The sequence below is a fragment of the Pelobates fuscus genome, chromosome 7, assembly GCF_036172605.1.
Source record: "Pelobates fuscus isolate aPelFus1 chromosome 7, aPelFus1.pri, whole genome shotgun sequence".
Taxonomy (NCBI): Eukaryota; Metazoa; Chordata; class Amphibia; order Anura; family Pelobatidae; genus Pelobates; species Pelobates fuscus.
Genome location: NC_086323.1, coordinates 128204247 through 128227962, shown reverse-complemented (window position 1 = coordinate 128227962; position 23716 = coordinate 128204247). Strand labels below are relative to the sequence as shown.

The 23716-nt window shown below is 40.6% G+C and overlaps 1 protein-coding gene across 4 annotated transcripts in view; it reads right to left on the bottom strand.

Moving 5' to 3' along the window:
• CACNA2D2 (calcium voltage-gated channel auxiliary subunit alpha2delta 2) overlaps positions 1 to 23716 on the bottom strand; it is a 310100-nt gene that overhangs the window by 78743 nt on the left and 207641 nt on the right. For all 4 annotated transcript variants that reach the window (XM_063426623.1, XM_063426624.1, XM_063426625.1 and 1 more), the window contains exon 4: positions 23623 to 23682. In XM_063426623.1, the coding sequence (XP_063282693.1) occupies positions 23623 to 23682 (60 nt within the window). The remainder of the gene's footprint in view (positions 1 to 23622; positions 23683 to 23716) is intronic.

The window sequence follows — 23716 nt, the reverse complement described above, 5'->3', positions numbered from 1 at the left end:
ACACCCCAGCACTTCTCACGTAGAGGCCGATGATCTCCTGGACAACAGACCAGTGGCGCCGAGACGAAGGGAGGTCCACGCAGAAGTTCAGGGGTGCAGCCGTAGAGAACGTGGGCAAAGATAGACCGTCTCACGCCTCTGCCTCTCAGCTACCGTTGAACGATGAGCTTCCCGGCCAATGCACCAAATGATACCGGAGAAACTGACGGAAGCCAAGCACAGAGAGATGGACACAGGTTTCTTCAGGAAGGAAGAGATTCTTTATTGGATCACCGATCGGGACTCAGAGGGACTAGCGTCACCAAAATACAGCAAAGTCTGAGTACTGAATACATAGAGTACATTCCTTATATAGCACTGTAGCTCCTCCCACAATTAACTACACCCACACATACCCTTAACCTATTTAATAAATAGAGTCTAAACTCATCCATCCGGTCTAACCACGTGGCTCATCTGATACAAAGGAGAGGGACGCGTAATTCCAGTTCTTACATTCCTGCACCTGGTCAGTACAGTGATAACAGTATCTTAGCTACGTGTAATTAACTAACTGATACTACAAACACATATACATACATATGCCTTGTGGCAATCTTAGCCTGCTAAACTTGTATTTTACTGGAATTACATCACACTTTAACATTAAAATATACTGACATAATCAGACCGCCAGGGAGGTTAAAGACTTCTAAAGCATCTAGTGTTCTAGCCCAAAGCTAAGCAGGGCCTTACAGAACTGTGCTTAATTGCTGAAATTGTCTGTGTGTGACACCCCACAAGGGCACTTCTTGCACCATAACTACAAAAGCAGGCTGTAGTGGTCATGGTGCTTGGAGTGTTACTTTAAAACGTCAACGAAATTATTTGGAAAAGATGCATTTGTAAACCTTAAAGGAACACTATAGTCACCTAAATTACTTTAGCTAAATAAAGCAGTTTTAGTGTATAGATCATTCCCCTGCAATTTCATTGCTCAATTCACTGTCATTTAGGAGTTAAATCACTTTGTTTCTGTTTATGCAGCCCTAGCCACACCTCCCCTGGCTATGATTGACAGAGCCTGCATGAAAAAAAAAACTGGTTTCACTTTCAGATGTAATTTACCTTAAATAATTGTATCTCAATCTCTAAATTGAACTTTAATCACATACAGGAGGCTCTTGCAGGGTCCAGCAAGCTATTAACATAGCAGGGGATAAAAAAATCTTAATTAAACAGAACTTGCAATAAAGAAAGCCTAAATAGGGCTCTCTTTACAGGAAGTGTTTATGGAAGGCTGTGCAAGTCACATGCAGGGAGGTGTGACTAGGGTTCATAAACAAAGGGATGTAACTCCTAAATGGCAGAGGATTGAGCAGTGAGGCTGCAGGGGCATGTTCTATACACCAAAACTGCTTCATTAAGCTAAAGTTGCTCAGGTGACTATAGTGTTCCTTTAATAAAAAAAATGTCGATATTATATTTAAGCAAGAAGCTTGCTATTTTCGTAGGTAACAAATAACAGCTTAAATTATTATGAAATGAATACCTCTATAAATAGCTCAAAAGCGAGAATGGCAACATAAACCACTTCAAGACCAGAGTTCAGAAACCCCTAAAGGAGTTAATAAAATATGGTATGTATGTATTTTCTTCATACTAAACATACTAATAACATGTCATTCTCTTTAGCCCATTGGCTTGATAATTATTTATATTTTGTCTTTTATAAAATAAATTAATTTACACTTAACAATGAAAGTGCCAAACAAATTAAATTGATCTAGGATAAAGCAAAACCAGTTCTAATACTGGAAAATAATTCCCAGAATTATTTGCCAGTTTTGATAGCTGCGGCAGGCAAAGAATTCTGGGAAACGCAGTCTAATAACAGCTGACTTACACCATTGGAGCTGATAACTAGAATGCACTGTTAAAAAGCTTGTCTGTTTTATTCTATGGGTTTTTAAAGACAATAAACTGAACCTTTCTTTTGCCTTCTTCCAAATATTCAAGCATTCATCATGTCAAACCTTCTTGGCATTTTTTGTAATGTTCTAATTGGCATTACTGGCAGCAGCAACAGCAACATTTCACAATTAACCCCCCCAAGAGCACTGTATGCTACAAGACAACCTTCCAAATGTGCTGAGTGAGCCTTATTCTGCTCTGAATAATCCCTGACTTCTTCATATATGGTACTAACTGCTAGGTGCACATTTAACCCTTTCAGAACCAGTGCCAGGCAAACCCCTTGTTTTGGCGACATGCCTGACATACCATTAAACCTGAAGGGGTTCCTTTGGCAAACAAGTCGATTTGTTCCTTTTTTTTTGTCAGATACATAAAGTTCAGTGAGAGAAAAAAACCAAAAAACAGAAATATCACTGCAGTGGCTCAAAAGTGACATTAAATCACACTGGAAAAAGAAACAGACAATATAAAATGAAATAGCTGTATATCCTGAAGCCTTGTGGCCTGTGAACGTCAACCTCTATTAACCTCGGCCATTACAGGCAACAAATAAAAAAAGATCTCTACGCTTATTCAAAACTGACAATCAATGTAACAAGATTAAGAAAAAAAAAACACCTCATAATCAAATATTATTTGTTAATATTCAAAAACAAAACAATCACAGCTAAAAGTATATTCTTAAAATATACAGATAAAATGTTGCAGTTTACAATATTGAACATCATTACAGAGCAGTTGTAATGGAACTTCAGGAGTTCTCTACAGACCTTATAATGGCACAGTTAGGGGGTACTCCAGTGTACCCGCTAGTTACCCCCCCCAGTAATGTTTGTCCCCTTTGACTACCCTAGAGACAAGAGTAGCAGTCCTTAACATTTCCACTGACCATATTTAAGGTTATGGAACTATTCACAGGGTTTAAGAGTCTGGCTTAGCATTTGAATATACAAACATCTACATTCATAATTACATTCCAATTAAAATCCAACACCAACAAGCAATCTTAGAGTGCAGCTGACGAAGATTTTTTTTCCAGATCACTTTTGTAGCTTTAATATTGCCTTTCAGATTTTATTTAGCTGCAATTCAGAGCTTAGTGAATAGACTCCCCATGGCTGTTGTACACCTTCAATTACCATGATACACTGCCAGCGTGCAAATTATTTTTTATCTGCATATAAATCTGCTAAGCATTGCTCTCATGTTGACTTGCTGAGAATCATGGAGAATGTAGTTCACAGTTGCCGAAGAGCTAAAGATTAGTGATCAATGCCCTTGCATAGTTCAGGGAATGACTGCTAGCTGGGGTGACCATAAATCCTGTGTGACCTCAACTAACTTCCAAGTCAGTCTTCAGGCTTAGAGTTTCTTCTATGATCACACAGCCTTTGGCGATAGGTGATGTTAGAAAAATAAAATGATAGCTGGATACAGAGGTCATGTGAATGTGGTCTTTTATGGCTACAAAATGGATGTGGTCTATGGACCGTGGCAAAACCCTGGGCTTAAGAGTTGATGGTGGGAGCAATGGAAACATCACCTCGAATCGAATCCTCTTACTAGATTTGCCTCCAATGAATTGTTCTAATATAATGGATAAAATACTGAAATTGATCAATACGCAATTCCTTACGCTTATATCAGAAACAGTGATTGAGTCCAAGGGTAGAGTAATGTGCGAACATTATGGACACACTGATTAGCCAGAGCTCAGTTGCCTCCTTTCCACGCCACCTAAAAAGAGAAGCTCAGAGAGCCCCGTCGCTAAAAGTATAAACTCTTCTCTTAAATTGGGAACTGTGGAGAATTGTCATTTTAAAGCAAGTGGCCAAACTGAAAGGATTTTCCAAACCATCTCTTTTCAGCTTAGCAATTTTGGAACAAAATGTAGAATTCCCAAATATAGACCTTGATCGCAGTCTATCATTTGATAATTACTGACACATTAATTGCCGCTGATGAGCTGTTAATCATGTCGACATGGTCATAATTCCACTGTTCCGATACTTTTCTATACCATATTTTACAATTATTGTTACAGGGAAAATTGTTCAATCCATTCTTCATGTTTGGTTGTGTCACCGTACATTTTCTAACTTGTTTACCAAGTGCTTTATTTGAGTTCAGTTTTGATGTTATATATCTCGATTCATTTGTTTTACTACTGTATAGCTGATTTCTTATGCTTGCCACTTGATGAACAGAATGACAAACTTTGTACTTGATTCGTCAAAAAAACATATAGTAAAAGAAAAGTTCCCTTTACCTTATGTTAAACAGTCAAAATGAAATTAAAATTAAAGAATTGTTATTGACACATTAACAGAACCATCATACACTTATCAAATTCAACACCCCAAAATTTACAAGACACATACTAATAATCCATTAGCTCCAAAATGTTCAGTGTTTGCACTGATGATGTGTGCAAACAATTTTACCAGACATATACATATGATTCCTTGTTAATCAGTTAAAGCATTTGAAGGGACACTATAGTCACCAGAACAATTACAGTTTATTGTAGTTGTTCTGGTGTGTATAGTCAGTCCTTTCAGGCTTTTTGCAGTGAACACTGTCTTTTCAGAAAAATGGCAGTGTTTACATTGCTCCTTAGGCATACCTTCAGTAGCCACTCCTCAAATGGCCACTAGAGGTGCTTCCTGGATCAGTGCTCCACACTGAGAGGCTGATTGGCCAAGTCAGTGTTTAGCCCTGCCCCTACCCCCTTTTACAATGCATGCACAATAGCCTCCTAATGCTTTCCTATGGAAAAGCATTAGATTTGCTCAGATAGCCAAATCTGATTATCTAAGCAAGGCAGTGGCACCCTGGGAAAAGTTGAGCAAAATCACCCTTTTAAAGTAAAGACAGAGGGGCCGGGGATTGAAAGATTCATTTTGCCACTAAAGCGTCAGGAATACATGTTCTTTAACTTCATGATGACGGCCTCCCATAAAATGAAATCATTATTTAGTAGATATGCCCCCAATGAAAACATGCATGCATTGCATTTTGCATTTGTTTTTCCATTAGGGCTTTTATATCTAAAACAACTTGCAAAAGCTGCCGATCTCCTGTCTGCAGTATTTTGCAAGCCCTCCCCTTTTTCCCCAGCACAGATTGTCAGCGACTGTCCAATAACAGACTTCCCAATGAAGGTCAATGAGAAGTCTTTGCAAGGCAGGTGTTTTGGGCAATTGCGGCCTCTAGAGTTTATGCGTCACTGCTTTAAACAACCAGGAAGTAACAGGAGCGGTTGGTTGGCTGATTGACAGCCAGAGTGGGGTAGGGTGGGAGTGTAACAAAGCTAATTTAGAAAAAATACCAATATTAAAATAACCTGTAGGTTTTGTAAAATGAATTAAAAGAGTACATACTTTACACATAAGCATTGCATTTCAGCAGGTTCAGTAAAGAGGAGTTAGGTGTTGCAGGAGGCATAATTGGGAGGGAGTGGGGGCAATGGAAAAGGGCAGCAAAATACAAGTTATGAGCTCAAAAAAAGAGAAAGGGAATTAAATGAACACTGTAGCATTAAGAATACATAACTGCATTCCTAATCTTACAGGCCGCCCTGATACCTCTTATCATTTAGGTATAAAAATAAAAAAACGAAATAACTAAAATACAATGAATGACTCTCCATTACTTCTCCTCGAGTGATGTCATCCTGGAGGCGTGCAATCTAATGCTTCTCATAGGTACTCGCCGCAATGCGCATAACATTCTGCCATAAATAATTGAATACAATATTTCTCTATGGAACACCGCATGCGCGTGTGACGTCACGGTATGTGAAAAAGGAAGTACGATTCCTAATACCAAGAGGGCCTACAGGTGTGGCTTGAAGCCACACTTCCAAGTCCTCTAATTAGTTTACTACAGGGGACTTGTCAGGACTGCAGGCACTATGACAACTTCATTGAAATTCAGTGTCCCTTTAATTTAGAAAAAGTGGCATGATGGGAGATACTAGATTTTTGCAAACAATCTGGCACTCTTGCTTACCATCACCTGTTTTCACAGTGTTATCATATGTTACTTTTGCAAAAAAGCAAAAACAGAACAAAGAAAAAATGCCAATCATTTCATACATGCAGAGCTTATTTTATTGGACTTAAATATGCCTTCCCATTGGAAAGTTCAGACTTCCCATCTGCACGCATCCATAATACACATTCCTCAATCTGAAAGGGCAAAGCAATGCGAGATCCCACACTATGCCCATTGCGAGAGCACACGAGGAAGCCTATAGCATAAATCACAGACGCTGGAAACTAATTACTGAAATAAAATATGATCTATACATTTGCTAGTAATTTGGCTCTCTCGACATGTAGATGAAATATTACCACCTTTAAAGTGCAACCACTTTGTTTTATTTCAAGTTTAATATCACTTCATTAATTATCAGTTAGGCGTCATTGAATGCACTGCATTCTGTGCTAGAGGCCAAGCTTCTAGAAGGACATGAATATATTGGAGATTATTTGGAAGTTCTAACTAGAAAAAAACAGCAGGGCACAAAATATTCAATAGAAGGGAGTCATGCAGCTGTTGAAACTCCAAACACTTTCAGGTATTCTTTTGGCCTAAGGTGATGGGAATTGTCCAAAACCAGTTGGAGAGCCTTGGGATGTGAAACCCTGCTGGTTATAGTCCCGGGTGGAAGCGCTCGGTGTACTGAAAGTCAGAATGAGGAGACATGTTTAACCTTCAATTCTGGCACAGCTCTCTTATCTCCAGCAGCAGCTATGACCTCCTGCCCTGTTCATGCCGTGAAAGGGAGGCAAATGGGGATCATAACAAAATCCTCCTCTCTCTTTCTAACTGTGGCAGTGTTTGTATATCCTGCATGTACCTCTCTTTCCTAGCTCCAACCAATAAATTCTACATTCTATGTTTAAATAAACTGAACAGACCTTGGGGTTTATTCTCTAAACTTGGATTTGTTCTGAATGTAAAGCCAAACCGCAAGTTTAAAGAAATGCAATGGTGTTAGGAATATAAAGCTGCATTCCTAACACAACAGTATCCTTCTACATATGCCCCCCACTCTCCCCCAGCCCCTGTCATTAAAAAAGTTAAAACACATTATAAACACTCAGTGCTGGTGTCACTCAACGCTGGGTCAGACTCCACCTCATCCAGCGTCAGCCAATAGGGGAAACCAAATGTGTGTGCTGCTTGCATTAGGCCTTCTCCATAGAAAAGCATTGACTCAATTTAGAAAATGAGTGCAAAACGCGAGGACGTCCAACGTCGTTTCACGCAGTTAAACTCAGTGAAAAGTCAGGAAGCACCACTAGTAGCGGTCTGGCTTTATTTATTAATTTTGGTCTAAATGTTGCAATACAGTTTTAAATTAAATATAATTCAGTGTTTTCTAAATAAACCTCTTTGTCTGAGAGCAGGATAGTGTTGTCTCTGTTCATGGATAAGTTTCTATTCTCCAGTGCTCCTTCCCAAATAAAATGGAATTATTTCCATGCAAGCTTGATCTGCGAGCTGTAACCATAATCATCAATGTAAGTAGCCCCTCAAATCCTTCTTTATTACACTATCAGTATCATATTGTACTTTATCCACTTTGACTATCACTGTATAATTATAATCGTTTGTAAAGCTCCAACATATTCCACAGTGCTGTACAAAAGCAGACAAGACCTGGCAAATCTAATAAGACAATGGGTTGTTCTACTGTCACATAGCACAGAAAATGCAGCTTTATCTGAAATTCCTCCAATATTCATATTTATGGGACAATGGGAACAGTACATTGCCTCCATTTGTAATTCCAGTGTCTTCATATGGTAACTGTTTCAATGTTGCTAAGGGGAGATGAGTGACCTTAGTAGATTTCAATGCCTAGATTCTCCACTGGAAGTCTACTATCTCCTCTAGAAGCGCTCCAAGATCTTTTTAAAACCGGGTTTTAAAGTCCCTAAATAGACCCTTGGAGGGGCCAGATCAACAATAGGCTGTACCCTGGTAAGAATATCTTTTTTGTAACCACTACTATTTTCTATATTAGAAGTCATCAATAGAGGGGACTGTGAGCAGCAAGCCATAAACTGACCAATTATTCTGTGAATCTCATCCTGCTTTCTTGTTCCTACCACCTATATTGTAGGAAGGGCATGTAGTCTAAGAAACCTAGCTCACGGCTCGGAATGGAACAAATAAAAAAATACAGTAAAATAACGTACAGATCACCGAGTGTGACCACCCAAGGAGCTCAGTCTGCTTCCTATGCAAGGCCTGTTTAAAATCAGTTTATAAATGATTCGTTAAAAAATATGCAAAAATTATTTAAATATTAAAATGGAAAAATATGCCTTTATAGTTCCTTCTAAAACACTGCATGCTTGAACAGAAGGCAGACCTACTCACATAAGAAGGATCTTTCACCTGTATGTTGTTTGGGAATGTTTTATTAAGGCATAATTAACGATGGATAGTATACTTGTTCATCCCCTTAGCCACTGCTCCACTAGAGTATTAACAGATTTGTGAATGGTATGTTGTGCAGGAACCTCTCAAGCCAATGACTGTGCATGGGGATCTGTGGTGCGGGGAAATTGAGAGACATGTCCATGCAAGAATTGGATGGATTTTGGACAGCAAATGGACATGTAAAATTCCCCCTGGAGGAAATGACAAGCAGGGCTGGTATACAAGAATGTGATAGCAAGTTAAAGAGCCTTAAGTCGGGCTAGATGCCATTAGCCACTAGATGAAGAGTGAGATGGCAGTGAAGAAAATTATTGTTTTGGGATGGTATGGGATAAATAAAAAGGGAAGGCAGTATATAGGGGGCAATGTGTTCGCTGTGTGCTGAATGTCAGATTGAGGAAAATCCATACTTACGGTAAGTGAAAAAGAGATTAAAAAAAGAAAGGAGCGAAGAAAGAAAAATTGCAGCAATAATGTAGAATATTAGAGGATATTTAGAGGGAGGTATTAATCAGGGTAAGCTAGGGAATGGGATAAAGGAATTAAGATAGCACAACTCAAGAAAAATTGGGGGAGGGCTTGACAAAAAAGGACAGTTAATCAGAGTGTAAGGGAAGGAGAACAAACAAAATGGTATGAAGCAAGAGAATTAATGGGTCTTATTTAAGAAGAGGAGAGATAACCAGATCTGCAGTCTGCATTGTACTAAGTAGGTCTGGAGCAAATTGGCCTCTATAACACAGAATAGTGCATGATGGGAGAGTCAAGAATGTGCTGTATATTAAAATTGATCTTTGCATTTATCACAAACCCTGCCACCCAAGGTAACAAGTCTACCGTCATAGTGGAGCCCCAGGGGAGAAGGCGGATGTAGATATACTTATCTGAACTCTGCCTCCTTAGCTCTGCCATTTTCCTCATTTCCTGGTGGCCTTATCTATCAGCAGCCTGTGTCACTGGCGTACTCTTGCATGAGTACAGAATGGCTGCTATGTAAGATTCCACAGATCATCTGACACACATACAGTGGTCTAGCATGCATGTGATGGCAAATAGCAAGATATGGTAACAGAAGATGCTTGATGCTTATCATTTGCCCCGTTGTGCACTCTATTCCCAACTTTTTCTCATGCATATCTCTGGATAACATTGTAATTCCTTTAAAACTCTATTGCACACTTTACAACTTTTGGAAAAATGCTATCTTTATTAATATCTCTGAAGTGACAACGCCGCTGTAATCGAATTTGCTGTTAAAACAAAATGGAGTCTCTTATTCCCCTTTTCCACTGAATGGTACGGTTCGGGTGGGTACAGTCTGGTACGCAATTTTGAGTGTTTCCATTATGAAAGTGGCCCATACTACTGAAACAAACCGCACCATTCCTGGGCTCCCTGCAGATGTAGGTCCATAGGAAATGATACGGTTAGGGCGGAGCTACTGACGTCACACTATACAATCCATTGATTGGCGGACAGGAAAATGTCAATGCTCACGACAAATGACACGCTAGGCATTTGGTCTAAACCCCGCATGCCCAATGGTAACTTGCAGTGGAAATGCTCACCTGAATAAGCTGCACCATTCTAACCCTTCCGAACCGTAACGCTCAGTGGAAACGAGGCAATAGTATGCCTGCCACTAGATGGAGGCTATATGCTGTGTCCTGCAAATTCCTACTGGAGACAAATCTAAAAGGAAGACACTCAATGGATGCACACACACACTACTTTTCCTGTCTACTCTGTAAAAATATTTTTAAAATGGTAGAAAAAATCGTATATTATGTTGTTGTTTTTTTAACATTGTGGAGTATGCATGTATGTATTAGAAAAGAAAGAAAATAAAGAACAAATAAAGCTTTTTGATTAAAAAGGATTTATATTGTGTAACTTTTTGGTGATATTGTAATCCTTTTACAGATTCCTCATAAAAATTCATACAAACCCCATGGAAAAATACATGTCCCAATTAGGGTAAAATAACCCCTCCCCCCCCCCTTTTTTTTTTAACCCAAAAAACCCTGAGGGTGATCAGTTTTTCTTGCATAACATAGTTTCATTACACTGTGTCACTATCCGCTTCCTGTATAGTCTTATTGGCATTATTTAATAATTTTTTAAATATACATATATCCAAGTGTCACCATCTACCTCTATCATATATTTTTATGTGTATGTCTGTCCATCTGCTTACCTGTTTGCCTGTGGGACCCATTCACTAAGCTGTGACTCGTGGAGAACTGATACAGCAACTGCAAATTTTATGAACTTGGAAAATTCTCCAATTCAGCTTTTTTTCTAACTCGGGTATTTTGATTTAAAATTTGCATTTATCAGACCTCTTCTATAAATGGAATGAATAAATCCCACAGACAGGTAGGCAGATAAATCTGTCTGTCTCACCTATATGTCAATGTATATAGTACAAACAAAATTTGTACATAAACTACCCTAGTACTAATACAATATCATACGCTTTTATCCTGGGTCTCAAATTCAAAGAGAAGGATGCCCAATTGGTCCTTCAGGCTCACGTACATATTTATGGAGGACCTTTATCCAAGAGGTTCATCTTTTTTCACGCCTGCCTGAATTTCCCCCACTTGCCCCCAATTCCTCTTCCTGATTGTCCCTCTTACTAAAGCTCTGTGTGTTCTCTCCCCCTCCCACTCTAGCTTGATTCTCTAACCCCCTCCACCAAAGCTCCTGATTGCCCTCCCCCTCCTCTCCTCGCCCTGGAGCGTAATGAAAGCTGACATTATATCAAACATTATAAAGACTCTCATTTGATGAAGATCATTCGTCAAAACACAAACCTATTAACTAGCAGAAAAAATATACCCGAGTGCCTCTCTCATAGCACGTGCAATGTGTATGAGAAAAGGACTCACCTCCAGTCACACACACACATACACACTGCTGCTGACTGCTAATCACAGGCTGTGCTCCTATCTCCCAACTTCTGATGAACTCAGGCCCAAGGTCGCAGCCAAGGGCAGGACCAACACAAACAAGGAACTTCTTTGACAGACACACGCATTATGGAAAGGCACGATTATTTTAGCTCCAATCTTCCTAGAAATAAAATCTTGCCATTATTCTGTTTTGTATTTTGGTTTTTAAGGATGCTGTTTGTCTAAAAATATTTTCTTTGGGTCTCTAAGTTAAACTTACCCAATTAAAAGAACATATTATTCTCAGTTAACTCCCAACTGCAGTAATGAAGAGGTTTTTAGATTCTACATCAGTGATGATGGATTATCGTATTGCATGTTTGTGTACTGCAAAAGCATTATGGGAATTGCAGTTAAAAAACATTGCCAGTGCCAAATTTAGCCATCCCTGTTGTATTCTGCGAAAACTACATACTTGTTGTACCTCCATCTAGTTAATAAAAAACAGTCACGTGTATTTCCATTCCAATAGGCATCATGAAACCTTTGGACATTTTAAAAAATATATTTTAAACTAATTGGAGCATATGACTTTTGTTAGATGACCATTCCCATCTTTCAACTACCTTGTCTACAAAATAAGGGTATTTTCACAAATTGCAGCTAAGCCATCCACTCCCTTGTAATCAGTAGCATTAATTATGCGCTCAACACTAATGCAAGATAGAGGTTTTGTAGTAAGTGCATTTATTGTTGGTGTAATTATTGGGGGAATATTATGGTTGGTTATGTGTATGTACAAATAGTTATAGAACCAGCAAGTAAAAAGCAATGAATGGATGGACAGCAAAAATTTAAAATAACTTTACTCTTAAAACATACATTTTAATTTCATAACAATTTTGTGAACATCTAGATTTATTACTATACTTGCTTAGGAGATTTGTCTCAAATAAAGTATTGGGGAATATAAAAAGTAGCTGTTTCTAACATTTAAAGAGGCAAACATCACAACTGTTAATGATAATGAATATAGTCCACCCCCCACAAAAAAAATACATATGTACAAGGAGTGTAGACAGACAGATAGATATACAGACAGACGGTAGGCAAATTGATATAGGTGTCTTCAACAAAACCCAAACCACCTCCAGTGAGGTATACAGAAATCAGAAACTGTCTGATAGAACCCAGTAAATCCATGATCTCATTGAAAACAATGATAGAAGCAATGTAAATGCGTGTGCAATGCTTTCATCATGGATATCAGTTGGAACCATCTGTGCAGACTGGCCATGGATTGAGGAGACCAGAAGCCAAATGTGGATGTATTCTACATGAGCAAAGTTCCACCTCTTTTAGCAAAACTAAAAGGACACTATAGGCACCCAGACCACTTCAGCTCATTGAAGTGGTCTGGGTGCAGTGTCCCTGTTCCTCTTAGCCTTCAATGTAAATTATTGCAATTTTAGAGCAATCAGACACCCACTAGAGGCACTTCCTGGATCCTAACTAACTTTTGGCCACCTAACTGACGCTGGACGCCCTTACGATCTGCATGAGGACAACAAGCGTCAGAGAAATCCCCATAGGAAAGCACACTGAAGCAATGCTGTCCTATGGGGAGGGCCTAATTATCCCCATGTCGGATGATGTTGTTGCTGACCCAGAGCCGAGGGACATCGGCAGTGGAGTCAGGAGAGTAAACAAAGGTTTTTTTAAAACCTCAATGTGGGGGGGTGGACCAGAGGGCACTATAGTGTAAGGAATACAATGTTGTATTTCTTACACTACAGAATCCCTTAATTGCAGTGAATAGCGAATGAAACGCTAGATGTGGGAGTAATGAAGATAAAAGCCCTTATCTAATTTTCTCCTGTTTTGCTGCTTTCCACTGATGCATCTCTTGTCCCACATGTCCACAGTGAGGTTGGTGACTATAGTGTATTAATTTTAAAGACATTAAATACCTTGATAAAAGTGGAGAAACAAGGCCCAAAGAAGGTCGGAACGATCGTTCGGGCTTTTGTATCTCTCGTGCAGAATTAACCTGCTGGTATTTCAGATCTGGGGTGCTCATATGAGTGGGGTCAGTCTGATATGCAAATGGTATTGGTTCTCTCAGTATTAGCACACGTGAGCAAAAACCTTTTTGACACCTGAGCGGGGACTAACCAAAGGGCAAGCTACTGAGTTTTCTGAAATTTTGCTCATTCTTGGAGTTCTCATATTCTCTGTTTTTGCTTCAAATGTGGAGCAATGTTTGAGTACCACAGGATATCTGAAGGTCACTGTCAAACAGGTTCATTCTTTCCTGGTAGCAGTTTAGCTACCTGCAAGTGGCTGTGTTCAAAAGGATGAACATATTTGTCACAAGGCTAAGATTATCCTTGAGTGGTTCTACATACATGACATAACCCACACAGTGTACAGATCATAATCAAACAGAGCATCTTCTGAGTTCAGACGGAACACGCTATTCACAGTCTAACATTGTCTAAACAGCCAACTTCATGCTCATCATGAGCCAGCTTCCGTTTGAAGCCAGAGCAATAAAGGGAAACACGGTTTCCACAAAATCAATGTCCAGGGACAATGAAGCTAAGGCAAAAGAGATTTCAATAAAGTAGCTTAATAATCTCAAAAATGGAAAATGTGAATTTTTATTTTGCTTTGTTACATGCAATCACCCTTTCTAACTCTATACATATGTGAATGTGTGTGTGTGTATATATATATATACACACACACACACACACACTGCACAACAGCTGCCACCATTTGTCTGTATATAGAAAACCCACACACAGGTACAGCTACCTCCACAATTCCAGCTGCCATCCCTATCACACCAAACAAGGTATTATCTACAGCCAGGCTATCAGATATCACCGCATTTGCTCTGACACAAAAGACAGAGATCAGCACCTGAGTGCACTGTCAGAGTCATTTAGGCAAAAGGGCTACAAGGAAAGGACAATATCTAAAAAAATAAAATCTGCCCTAAAAACACCACGGGAAAGGCTCCTTCAATACAAAGAAAAGGAAAACAAAACAAGAATCCCTCTAGTAGTTACATACAACCCAACTCTAGGAGTACGTAAAATTATTAAAGAGCTACAACCCTTAATTTTAGAGGACCCCACACTCAAATAAATATTTCCTTAAACCCCCCTATACAGAATGGCACTGTACAATGCAACAAATCACTCTGCAAACTGTGTCACCATATATGTGGCAATAACACAGCCAGACACAATAACAAATCATACAACATTAAGGGATCATATTCGTGCACACCTGTGAATGTGGTGTAGATGATACAGTGTACAGCAAGCGTGTCAAACTCACGGCCCGCGGGCCGCATGTGGCCCAACAAGGACCATCTTTGCGGCCCGGCGAGCCGCGAGTGCATGCTCAGTGTGATAGCAGAGTAGGCACCTGCTTTCCCCATATTGCAGGTGCCTACTCTGCTAAAACTTACCCGGCCGGGGAGGAAGGGACTGTGGATGCAGCAAAGGAGCTCATCCTTCCTGCTCCTCCCTGCTCCCTCCCGCGCGCCGTCTGAAGTGAAGCCGGGCGCCGAAATATGACGTCATATTCCGGTGCCCGGCATCATTAAACCGCGCGAGGGAGCAGTGAGGAGCAGGAAGGACTCCAGGGAGATCCCCACATCGGCTCCATAAGGTAAGGAGCAATAAATAAAAGTATGTGTGTGTGTGTGTGTCTGTCTGTCAGTGAGTGTGTGTCTGTAAGTGTGTGTGTGTGTGTCTGTGAGTATGTGTGTGTGTATGTCTGTGAGTATGTTTGTGAGTATGTGAAATGTATTAGTTCAGAGTAAGGTCAGTAGTTGGGATTATATTTTTTAGCATATAAACCACTGGCATCTATTGAATCTTTACCACTGACATTGCATCCCTTTTTCTCACACAAATGAGGCCTGGCAGATGGAACAGAAGGTTGAATGTAAGAGAAGCTGAATTATCAAAAGGTAATGCTGAATGGATGCAGAGGCAACAAGATTGGAAACAAGAACAAACAGCACTAAGTCTTGATCCCATTCTATTCACCACTGTGTGCCTTCCATGACTAGATCCACCACTGTGTGTCTGTCTGAGTATGTGTGTGTGTCTGTCTGAGTATGTGTGTGTGTCTGTCTGTGAGTATGTGTGTGTCTGTCAGTGTGTCTGTATGTGTGTGTGTCTGTCTGTGAATATGTGTGTGCCTCTGTCAGTGAGTATGTGTCTGTCTGTGTGTGTGTGTGTGTGTCTGTCAGCAAGTATGTGTGTGTGTGTCTGTCAGTGAGTCTGTATGTGTGTGTGTGTCTGTCTGTGAGTATGCGTGCGTGTCAGCGGGAGGATCCGATTTGGCACAGGGTGCTGTGATTTACTGGGGGAGGGGGGGTCTGGGATTTAGTAGAGGGGGGTGCTGTGGTTTAGTAGAGGGGGATGCTTTTTTTTTATACTGTACTTTTTAAAATAAACCTAAGTTTCTATGAAAATTTACGGTATTTTTTTTTGCGGCCCACATAAACTTAAACCTTGTTTATGTGGCCCGACCCAGACTTTGAGTTTGACATGCTTGGTGTACAGTGTGTGACAAAGGTTGCTACATTGGAGAAACTGGCCTTAAGCTGCATCTCAGAATGAATCTACACAGACACTCAATCAAGAACCACAAGGACAATGGATATTGTACCCCTGTTGGTCATCACTTCACCCAGACTGGTCCTCAGGATTACAGTTCTTAAAGGGAACTTCAAAGACTCTCATGAACAAAAGACATTTGAGCTGAAAATGATCACACATTTCAACATCAGAAATTAAGAACTTAATTTAGACTCTGGCTTTCTCACAGAATACCAAAACTTTTTATAGACACACATCTTAATGTCTTATATAGTCCTTTTTCAATATTCTCGTTTCACCTTTATTTGATCAATTTATAAACATACATAAACACAGCTATTTACTTGCATACCCTGCTCTGCTGTTTTCTTGTTTTTTTTTCCTTTTCAACTAGCTTATTGATTATCCTCTGTTTATTAACTTTTTCTGGCTATTCTCAGCCAACCTGCACCTTTCACTTTCAGGCACATCTTGCTATTTATGACACCTCCCTCATAAAAGCTTGTGTTTGAAATATTATGTTAGTTCAATAAAAAAGGCATCATTGCACACAGTAATACTCTGGTATTTTGGTATCCTATGCACATATATACACACACATACATTTTGGGGTACATTGAGGTTGTGGCAGGCTTATGCAATGTATGATCATATAATGTAACTAAACCCCCATTATTTTTGCCTAGAATAGGGGTTTAAAAAAAACTCTTGCGAGACTTACACTGGGAGCTGACCGAGGTGCTGAACGGACGGCGCAGAGGAGGAGGGAGCTGACAGGAGCTGCAGGACGGGTAAGTAAGATCTCTGCCAGCCCCCTCTCCCTCAGTCTGTATTATGGCAATGCAAATTGCCATAATACAGACTATTGACTCGAGTATAAGCCGAGTTCCGGTTTTTCAGCACAAAAAATGTGCTGAAAAACTTGGCTTATACTCGAGTATATACGGTAATACAATCTGGATAAGTAAGTGTGCTGGATCTTTTGTATTATTAATTGGCCCCTAGCAGCACCTCATTTATGCATGTTCAGGTGAGTGCAGTCCCAGGGCCGGTGCAAAGATTTCTGCTGCCTTAGGCAAAGATCCATTTTGCCACCCCTTCATGTCACTCACTCACTGACAGACACACACACGCTGACACACATACACTCATTAACTGACACACACACACACACACAGAAACTCACAGACAGACATACACTCACTCACTGACACACAGAAACTCACTGACAGACATTCACTCACTGACACACACACACAGACACTCACTGACAGACAGACATACACACACATTTACTGACAGACATACACTCATTCACTGACAGACACACACACACACTGACAGACATACACACACACACACACTGACAGACATACATTAATTCACTGACAGACACAAACACTTACTGACACTCACTCAATTACAGACACACACATTCACTGACAGACATATACTCACTCACTGACACACACACACTCACTGACAGACAGACAGACAGACAGACATACACTCACTCACTCCAGACACACACACACACACACACTCATTGACAGACATACACACACACACAAACACTCACTGGCAGACACACACACACACACAGGCAGACACTCACTCACTGACAAACACTCACCTCCCTGGGGTCCAGTGTGGGGCAACTCCTCACTCCTCCCGCCCGCTGTTTAGTATGCCAGGGCCGGAATTACGTCATATTCCGTCTTCCAGCATCACAGAGGGCGCGCAAGGGAGGAGTGAGAGGCTGCAAGAACAGCCTCCCTCGTCGCCTGCATTCTCCTCTGGGCACCGGCATTTGATGGCAGAGCAGGCACCTGTCATCAAGGTAAAAAGATGCCTGCTCTGCAATACTGTGATAGGGCTCCTCTGGGCGCCCCCACCTTCGAGCGCCTGGAGGAGCGGCCCGGCACTGAGGGGAGATTTATTTGACTAGGTACGGGTAATGACATCTTTTAATTAAGTTCCATTTGCTGCCTTGCAAAGTCAGGCTCTTTTGATTGCATTGTTTGCAACATTAGTTAATGTTTGAGGCTCTAGCACTCAAATTTTTGCACAAATATTCTCTTTGGGCTGCTCAAGTGTACATGGTTTGTTCACGTACACCTACTCCTTCAGATATCCCCACAGGAAGTAATCGGGAGCAGAAAGGATAGGAAAACGTGGAGGCCAAATAATCTGGGATTTTCTTAAATTATTCGCTCACTGAACAGTTGTCTCAGGGGCCATTGTGGCCCTGGCTATATGGGCAGTAGTCCTATCCTGTTGAAACCACATTTAAGTACGATTTTCTCTTTGCGTCAAAAAAACGGACCTGCTATTTTGAAAATAAAATTCTACTCTTTTTACTTGTGCAAAAACATATACTACTATATAAAATGGAGTAAAAGGAATCTCCTAAAAAATGTCCAACCAACACCCAAAAAGATATAATATACAAAAGTATAACAAAAAAGAAGAAACTTTAACTATAAACGTGCACACTTTTTACTCATGGTTCCTTCATGAAATGATCCATAATGTATCACCCAAGACCAAGTTATAATATGTACCTGCAAACAAAAACAAGCTATTTATCTTTTAAATCCTACTCTGAATTTTGGCCCACCCTGTATGTACACAGATATATATTTTTATTTATTTATTTTTTGCTACTTTTTCTTCTTCATTATTACTCTTATGCAGAGACTGTTACAAATTAAGCAACACAAAAAAAATATATATGTTTATACAGAGGGATATACAACTAGACACAAAAATGATATATATATATATATATAGAACAGAATTGATTGTAGTGTAAACATGAAAGGTCTTCTTGATATAATTATCTGAATGTCACCTCTCCAGGACATGATGCATCCAATTTCTGTGACAAAGGATGATAATGATACAAATTTGTCCCACAGGGGACAAGAAGCTGACTGCTCATTACTCAGATAACGTCGTCCTGAGGTGTCCAACAGTCCAGCATTAAATAGAAGAGTATTATAATGCACATCTGTTCCTGGCTATCTAGGATATCTGCAGTATGAAGCAAGTGAGCGCTAAGGAGCAGAGCAAGAGCAAGGAACTTGCCACAGGCCGCGTGTTCCGAAAGACAGAGGTTGTTTTACTGCTCTGCTGCTTAGTGGGCAAGGATCATGGGAACATGTGGCTAACACTGCTGTATATGTAGCCCTATGATGGTTAAATAACTCCCATCATGCTTTGCCTAACTGTTGGCTAACTTTGCTTGTGCTGATGATTTTGTGCACAGACGCTGTCTGTTAGCCCAACGCAACCAGACTTTGCTCTGTTCTCTGGCTCTGGAAATGGTAAAAATAGCAATGAAATGCCTACTTGGTTTCTGACTGATTCCTCTTATCACATATGAACAGCTAAAGACTAAATATAAACAGAGAGACTCAAATAGACTCTTGCCTGGATTCTGCAGAAATGGAATGTTTGTGATTTGTATTTGCATGTGCTGTGTATTGTCTCTATACTCCAATAACCAGTACAGGGCTGTAAATGGAGGGAGGTAGTGTGATGCAGTTTCAGATACTCTCTCTTTTCAGAAAAGATAAAAGCACGGGGGACCAAACCCGCATTCCCTCACTGCCTCGCTCCCTGCCAGCAGTCAAGCAATCACAGTGATTAGGACTGGCCCTACATGGGGAGCAATCAGTGAGATGGGATAAAATGGTGGGAGGTGTGCAGTATGAAGCATTGAGCTTTGTCACACATTGCACCTCTCAGCCATCTGTCTGCGCTGAGCAGTGAGGGGACAGAGGGACAGCAAACAAAATGCTGCATTATGACCGGAGAGGTGGAGGGGGGCACACGACATCTGGATGAGGGCACCATCAATGTTTGGGAAGGAGGGGGAAGTGGCTCTAAAATGATTGCTACATTGCTGCAGAATAAAGTTGCAAGCAAAGATCTTGGCTTATCTGTGAAAACATTTGTACAATAACCAAGAAGCCACACGTTAGAATGCCAGCACCACCAGGTACTCCTCAACATACAGCACTTGTTCATGCTGATGTATAGGACATGAAAAGCTCTGCCCTGTTTGCGGCATAAACATGTGGCAGAAAGGATTCACTTAACTAATCAAGGAAGCTCCTTTGTGATTCCTACTTCATTAATGAAAATATTTCCTTCCTACGGCACATTAATTCTATACACACTGGGACACCATTAAGAGAGATGTGTTCAGGAAAACCTGTTAGATCTGGCAAACATTGGAGTGTTTATGTATGTGAAATGTTTGCATGTTTGGTCCTACCCAAACACCTCCATGGACATAAAGCTATTTACTCTGGCATAAACCCAATCTACTGGACACATATTCACATGCATTGGACTAAGTTTGCCAGATCCACCTGGGAACATATCACTTTTACATGCTGTCAGGCAACATTGCATGATGTGTAATTCATATTTGTCAGCAATTAAAGCAATTAATTAATAATCACCAGTGAGCCCAATGGAAGTGCTGTGATTATTCATTTGACTTAATTCCTGCAGCATATTAATTCTACATAGAGCAGGGCAACACTTTTCATTAACCGCCTTACATGATGCTGAATTGATATATGTCAAGAAAAACACAGTAGATCTGACAGCCTTACACTGACCTCACAGCATGCTAACTGCACTTGTTGTACTCTAATGCACACGCACTGTACATATTATGGTAACGATGTCTCCGCGAATAATGGATGAAGTTATATCTAGACCTGTGTGTTTTCAAAGCCCTCCACTAATTAGCACTTTACATCACTATGTGCACAGCAGATATCGGCAGATATGGTCTGAAACCAGGGAGGGCAGCTAATTGGCTGCAATTTGTCAGTTTGAGCAGGGAAGTCATTGTCACAGGGAGATGTGCAGGTGTATTTTACATTCTGCAGAAGCATCTGTACAATTAACTCGTAACACAACCAGCAGGATTTAGCTGTAGCCATAATGCACCAAGGTAATACATGCCAGGCAATATGGCTGTTTACATATTTTTACAGGGTTAACACCTTATCGTACACATACAATATGCAAACATAAATCCAGCAATTACACACAAAACTGCAGACACAAACATTGCCATCACACACACACGATATTGCCCTCCCTTCACATACATACATACATTCGCACACACACACTTATTGCAGTCAGTGTCCCCTTCACACACACTGCCTTCACACACAAACACTGCTCCTACCTCATACAGACACATGGTCCTCATCAAACATACACACTTGTGCAGAAACAAATACTGTCTACATCACACACTCAGATCCACACATACAGACAGCAAACACATAGACTACATAACTACACACAAAGACTGCAAACACAAACACTGACCAGCATTCACAAACAAGATGTTAGACACAGATGCCCCAACATCCACACACAGTGCAGACCCAAAGACTGATAGTTAGATTAACACACAGACTCTAGACACTATGATCCCAACACAGACTGAGCGCACAACCAAACATTGACCGCACACTTAATTCACACACTAGCACAGCTATTCGAAAGCCCTAGGTCAGTACAGCATGCTATTTAGGAGGTTCCCAATTGTTGAAACAGGCATATTATATTAGAAAGGTGTCGAATCACTGCACTAGACAATAATTGCATCATCCACACACACTTTACACAGTCATTCAATTAAATTATGTAAGCACACTTTAAACACATGCATTGACCTCCCATCAAACCCACATTAAACCTATGGCAGAAACAAAATGAAATCGCTACTTGATCAGTGCAGTTATAGATGCACATTCTTCACACATACACAGCGACCATTACGATGTACATTAACTCAAGCTACAATTAAACCCAGTAATCAAACAATAACAACAGTGGCTATAAACCAAGATCAGTGCTTTAGCAAGATTCGTGCAGTTGCAATGAAAACAATAGGATATTTATGGCGATCACTCCACTTTTAGAGTGTTACCCTACAACTGTTCTGTACATAGAAGCCTTGGACCTCTCTGCCAATATATTTGGGCCGTGGAATTATGCATTCAGCTGTGCACAGTATCCCAGTCTTCTATGTTTGCTGTAGCCCTGTCAATGGTGTAATGGTCCTCTTTTGATCGTTAACCATTCTTTCTCCCCTCTTGTAGTGCTTTCTATTCTCCAGATTTTCTCTCCTCTACACTGTTTTGTGGTTCTCTCCCTGTGCTCTCCCCCCTCGGGCACACCTAGGCTGTGCGTGTCACATTCTACCAGTGAGGGGCCTGCGCTCCTGAGTGCCCTTCACCTCCTGTTTGTTATTATGTCTGTGCGTTGACATTGGGCAACTGAAAATGAGATCAAAATTACCTCATTCACTTTCATTAGGGTTGGCAGGAGCAAAGGCACAAAAGAGAGACACAGCGAGAGAGAGAGAGAGAGAGAGAGAAAAGAAACAGACATGGTGAGAGTGTGAGAGAAAGTGATGGAAGAAAAAGACAGGGTGAAAGAATAAAAAGAGACAAGTGTTAAAAAGAGAGAGAGGGAGATTGAGAGAGAAAGGGGAGAAAAAGACGACCGAAAGAGAGGAATACATAAAGAGAGATGGAGACCAACATGGGGACAGCAAGGTGAGACAGCAAAGACAGACAGACAGAGTGAGAGAGAGCAGCAGCCATAGTGAGAGATGGACAGGCAGGGCATGAGAGAGAGAGAGAGAGAGAGAGGGAGAAAAAGACTGGGGGACAGGGGGATGAAGACAGAATTACAGACAGGGGAGATTGTAATACAGACAAAAAGATGGAGACATAAAAAAGGAGAGTTAGGAAGAATGAAATATGAAGTACTATAGACACAGATGGGAGATAAGGTGTGGGATAGGGAGAGAGAAATATTTAAAGAAATGACAGTAAATGAGGAGCAGTTGGACTTGAGAGCATCAGCAAGGAAGAGGCGGGATAGTGAGCAGGACTGAGCTAAAGAGCTGAGCGCACATCACGAGAGCAGGTGTTTTATAATATAAAGCAAAGACAGACGGAGGGGAGTTATGGGCTGTGAAAAAGGAGGCCAGGGATACTGAGCAGAAGATTGAATATTGCGGAGGATGTGTCGCAGTGGCAAGAAAAAGCAAGACGAGTAGAGAACAAATGAGAGACAAGTTGACAAAGAACTAAAATGAAACAAAACAAAAATGAAAACAAACACGCTAATGAATTGACACTGTTATTCATACATAATTATGAATGTAAGCGCTGTATTAAATTTGTGTATTAATGATAGATGCAATACACAAAAGGAAAACATATAGGGGACCTTGGCCAAGGTGCAGGAATAGGTGACATCAACTGACAGTCCATTTATTATGGACTACAACTGCACTGGATGCTGTGCTCTCCCAGAATGCTTAGCAATTCAATTTAGAGTTGGTGCTTCTATCATAGTAATGTTTGTTGGTCTGAGTATATTGTTAATCCCAAAGCATTTAGAACCCTGACAGCCAACAGACAGCTCTTAAGCCATTTAATACAGCCATATAACTTCATTTTATATGATGCTGTGACAGCCTATGATTCTTTGCTAGCCTATAGCCATATATAGCTCGACAGCTGCCTGTGGCTACTCTTGGTTGAGACATGGAAAGCAGTGCCTGAGTAAAGGGTAGATAGGGGAAAAGAAGGCTAAGCAGTGTCTGTCAAATTACTCACCCTGATGTTGTCCTGCCAGCGATGAGCTTTCTGGAACTTCTCTGCAGCCTCTGCTAATCTCTGCAAAACAAAGAATTTATTTTCACACACATCC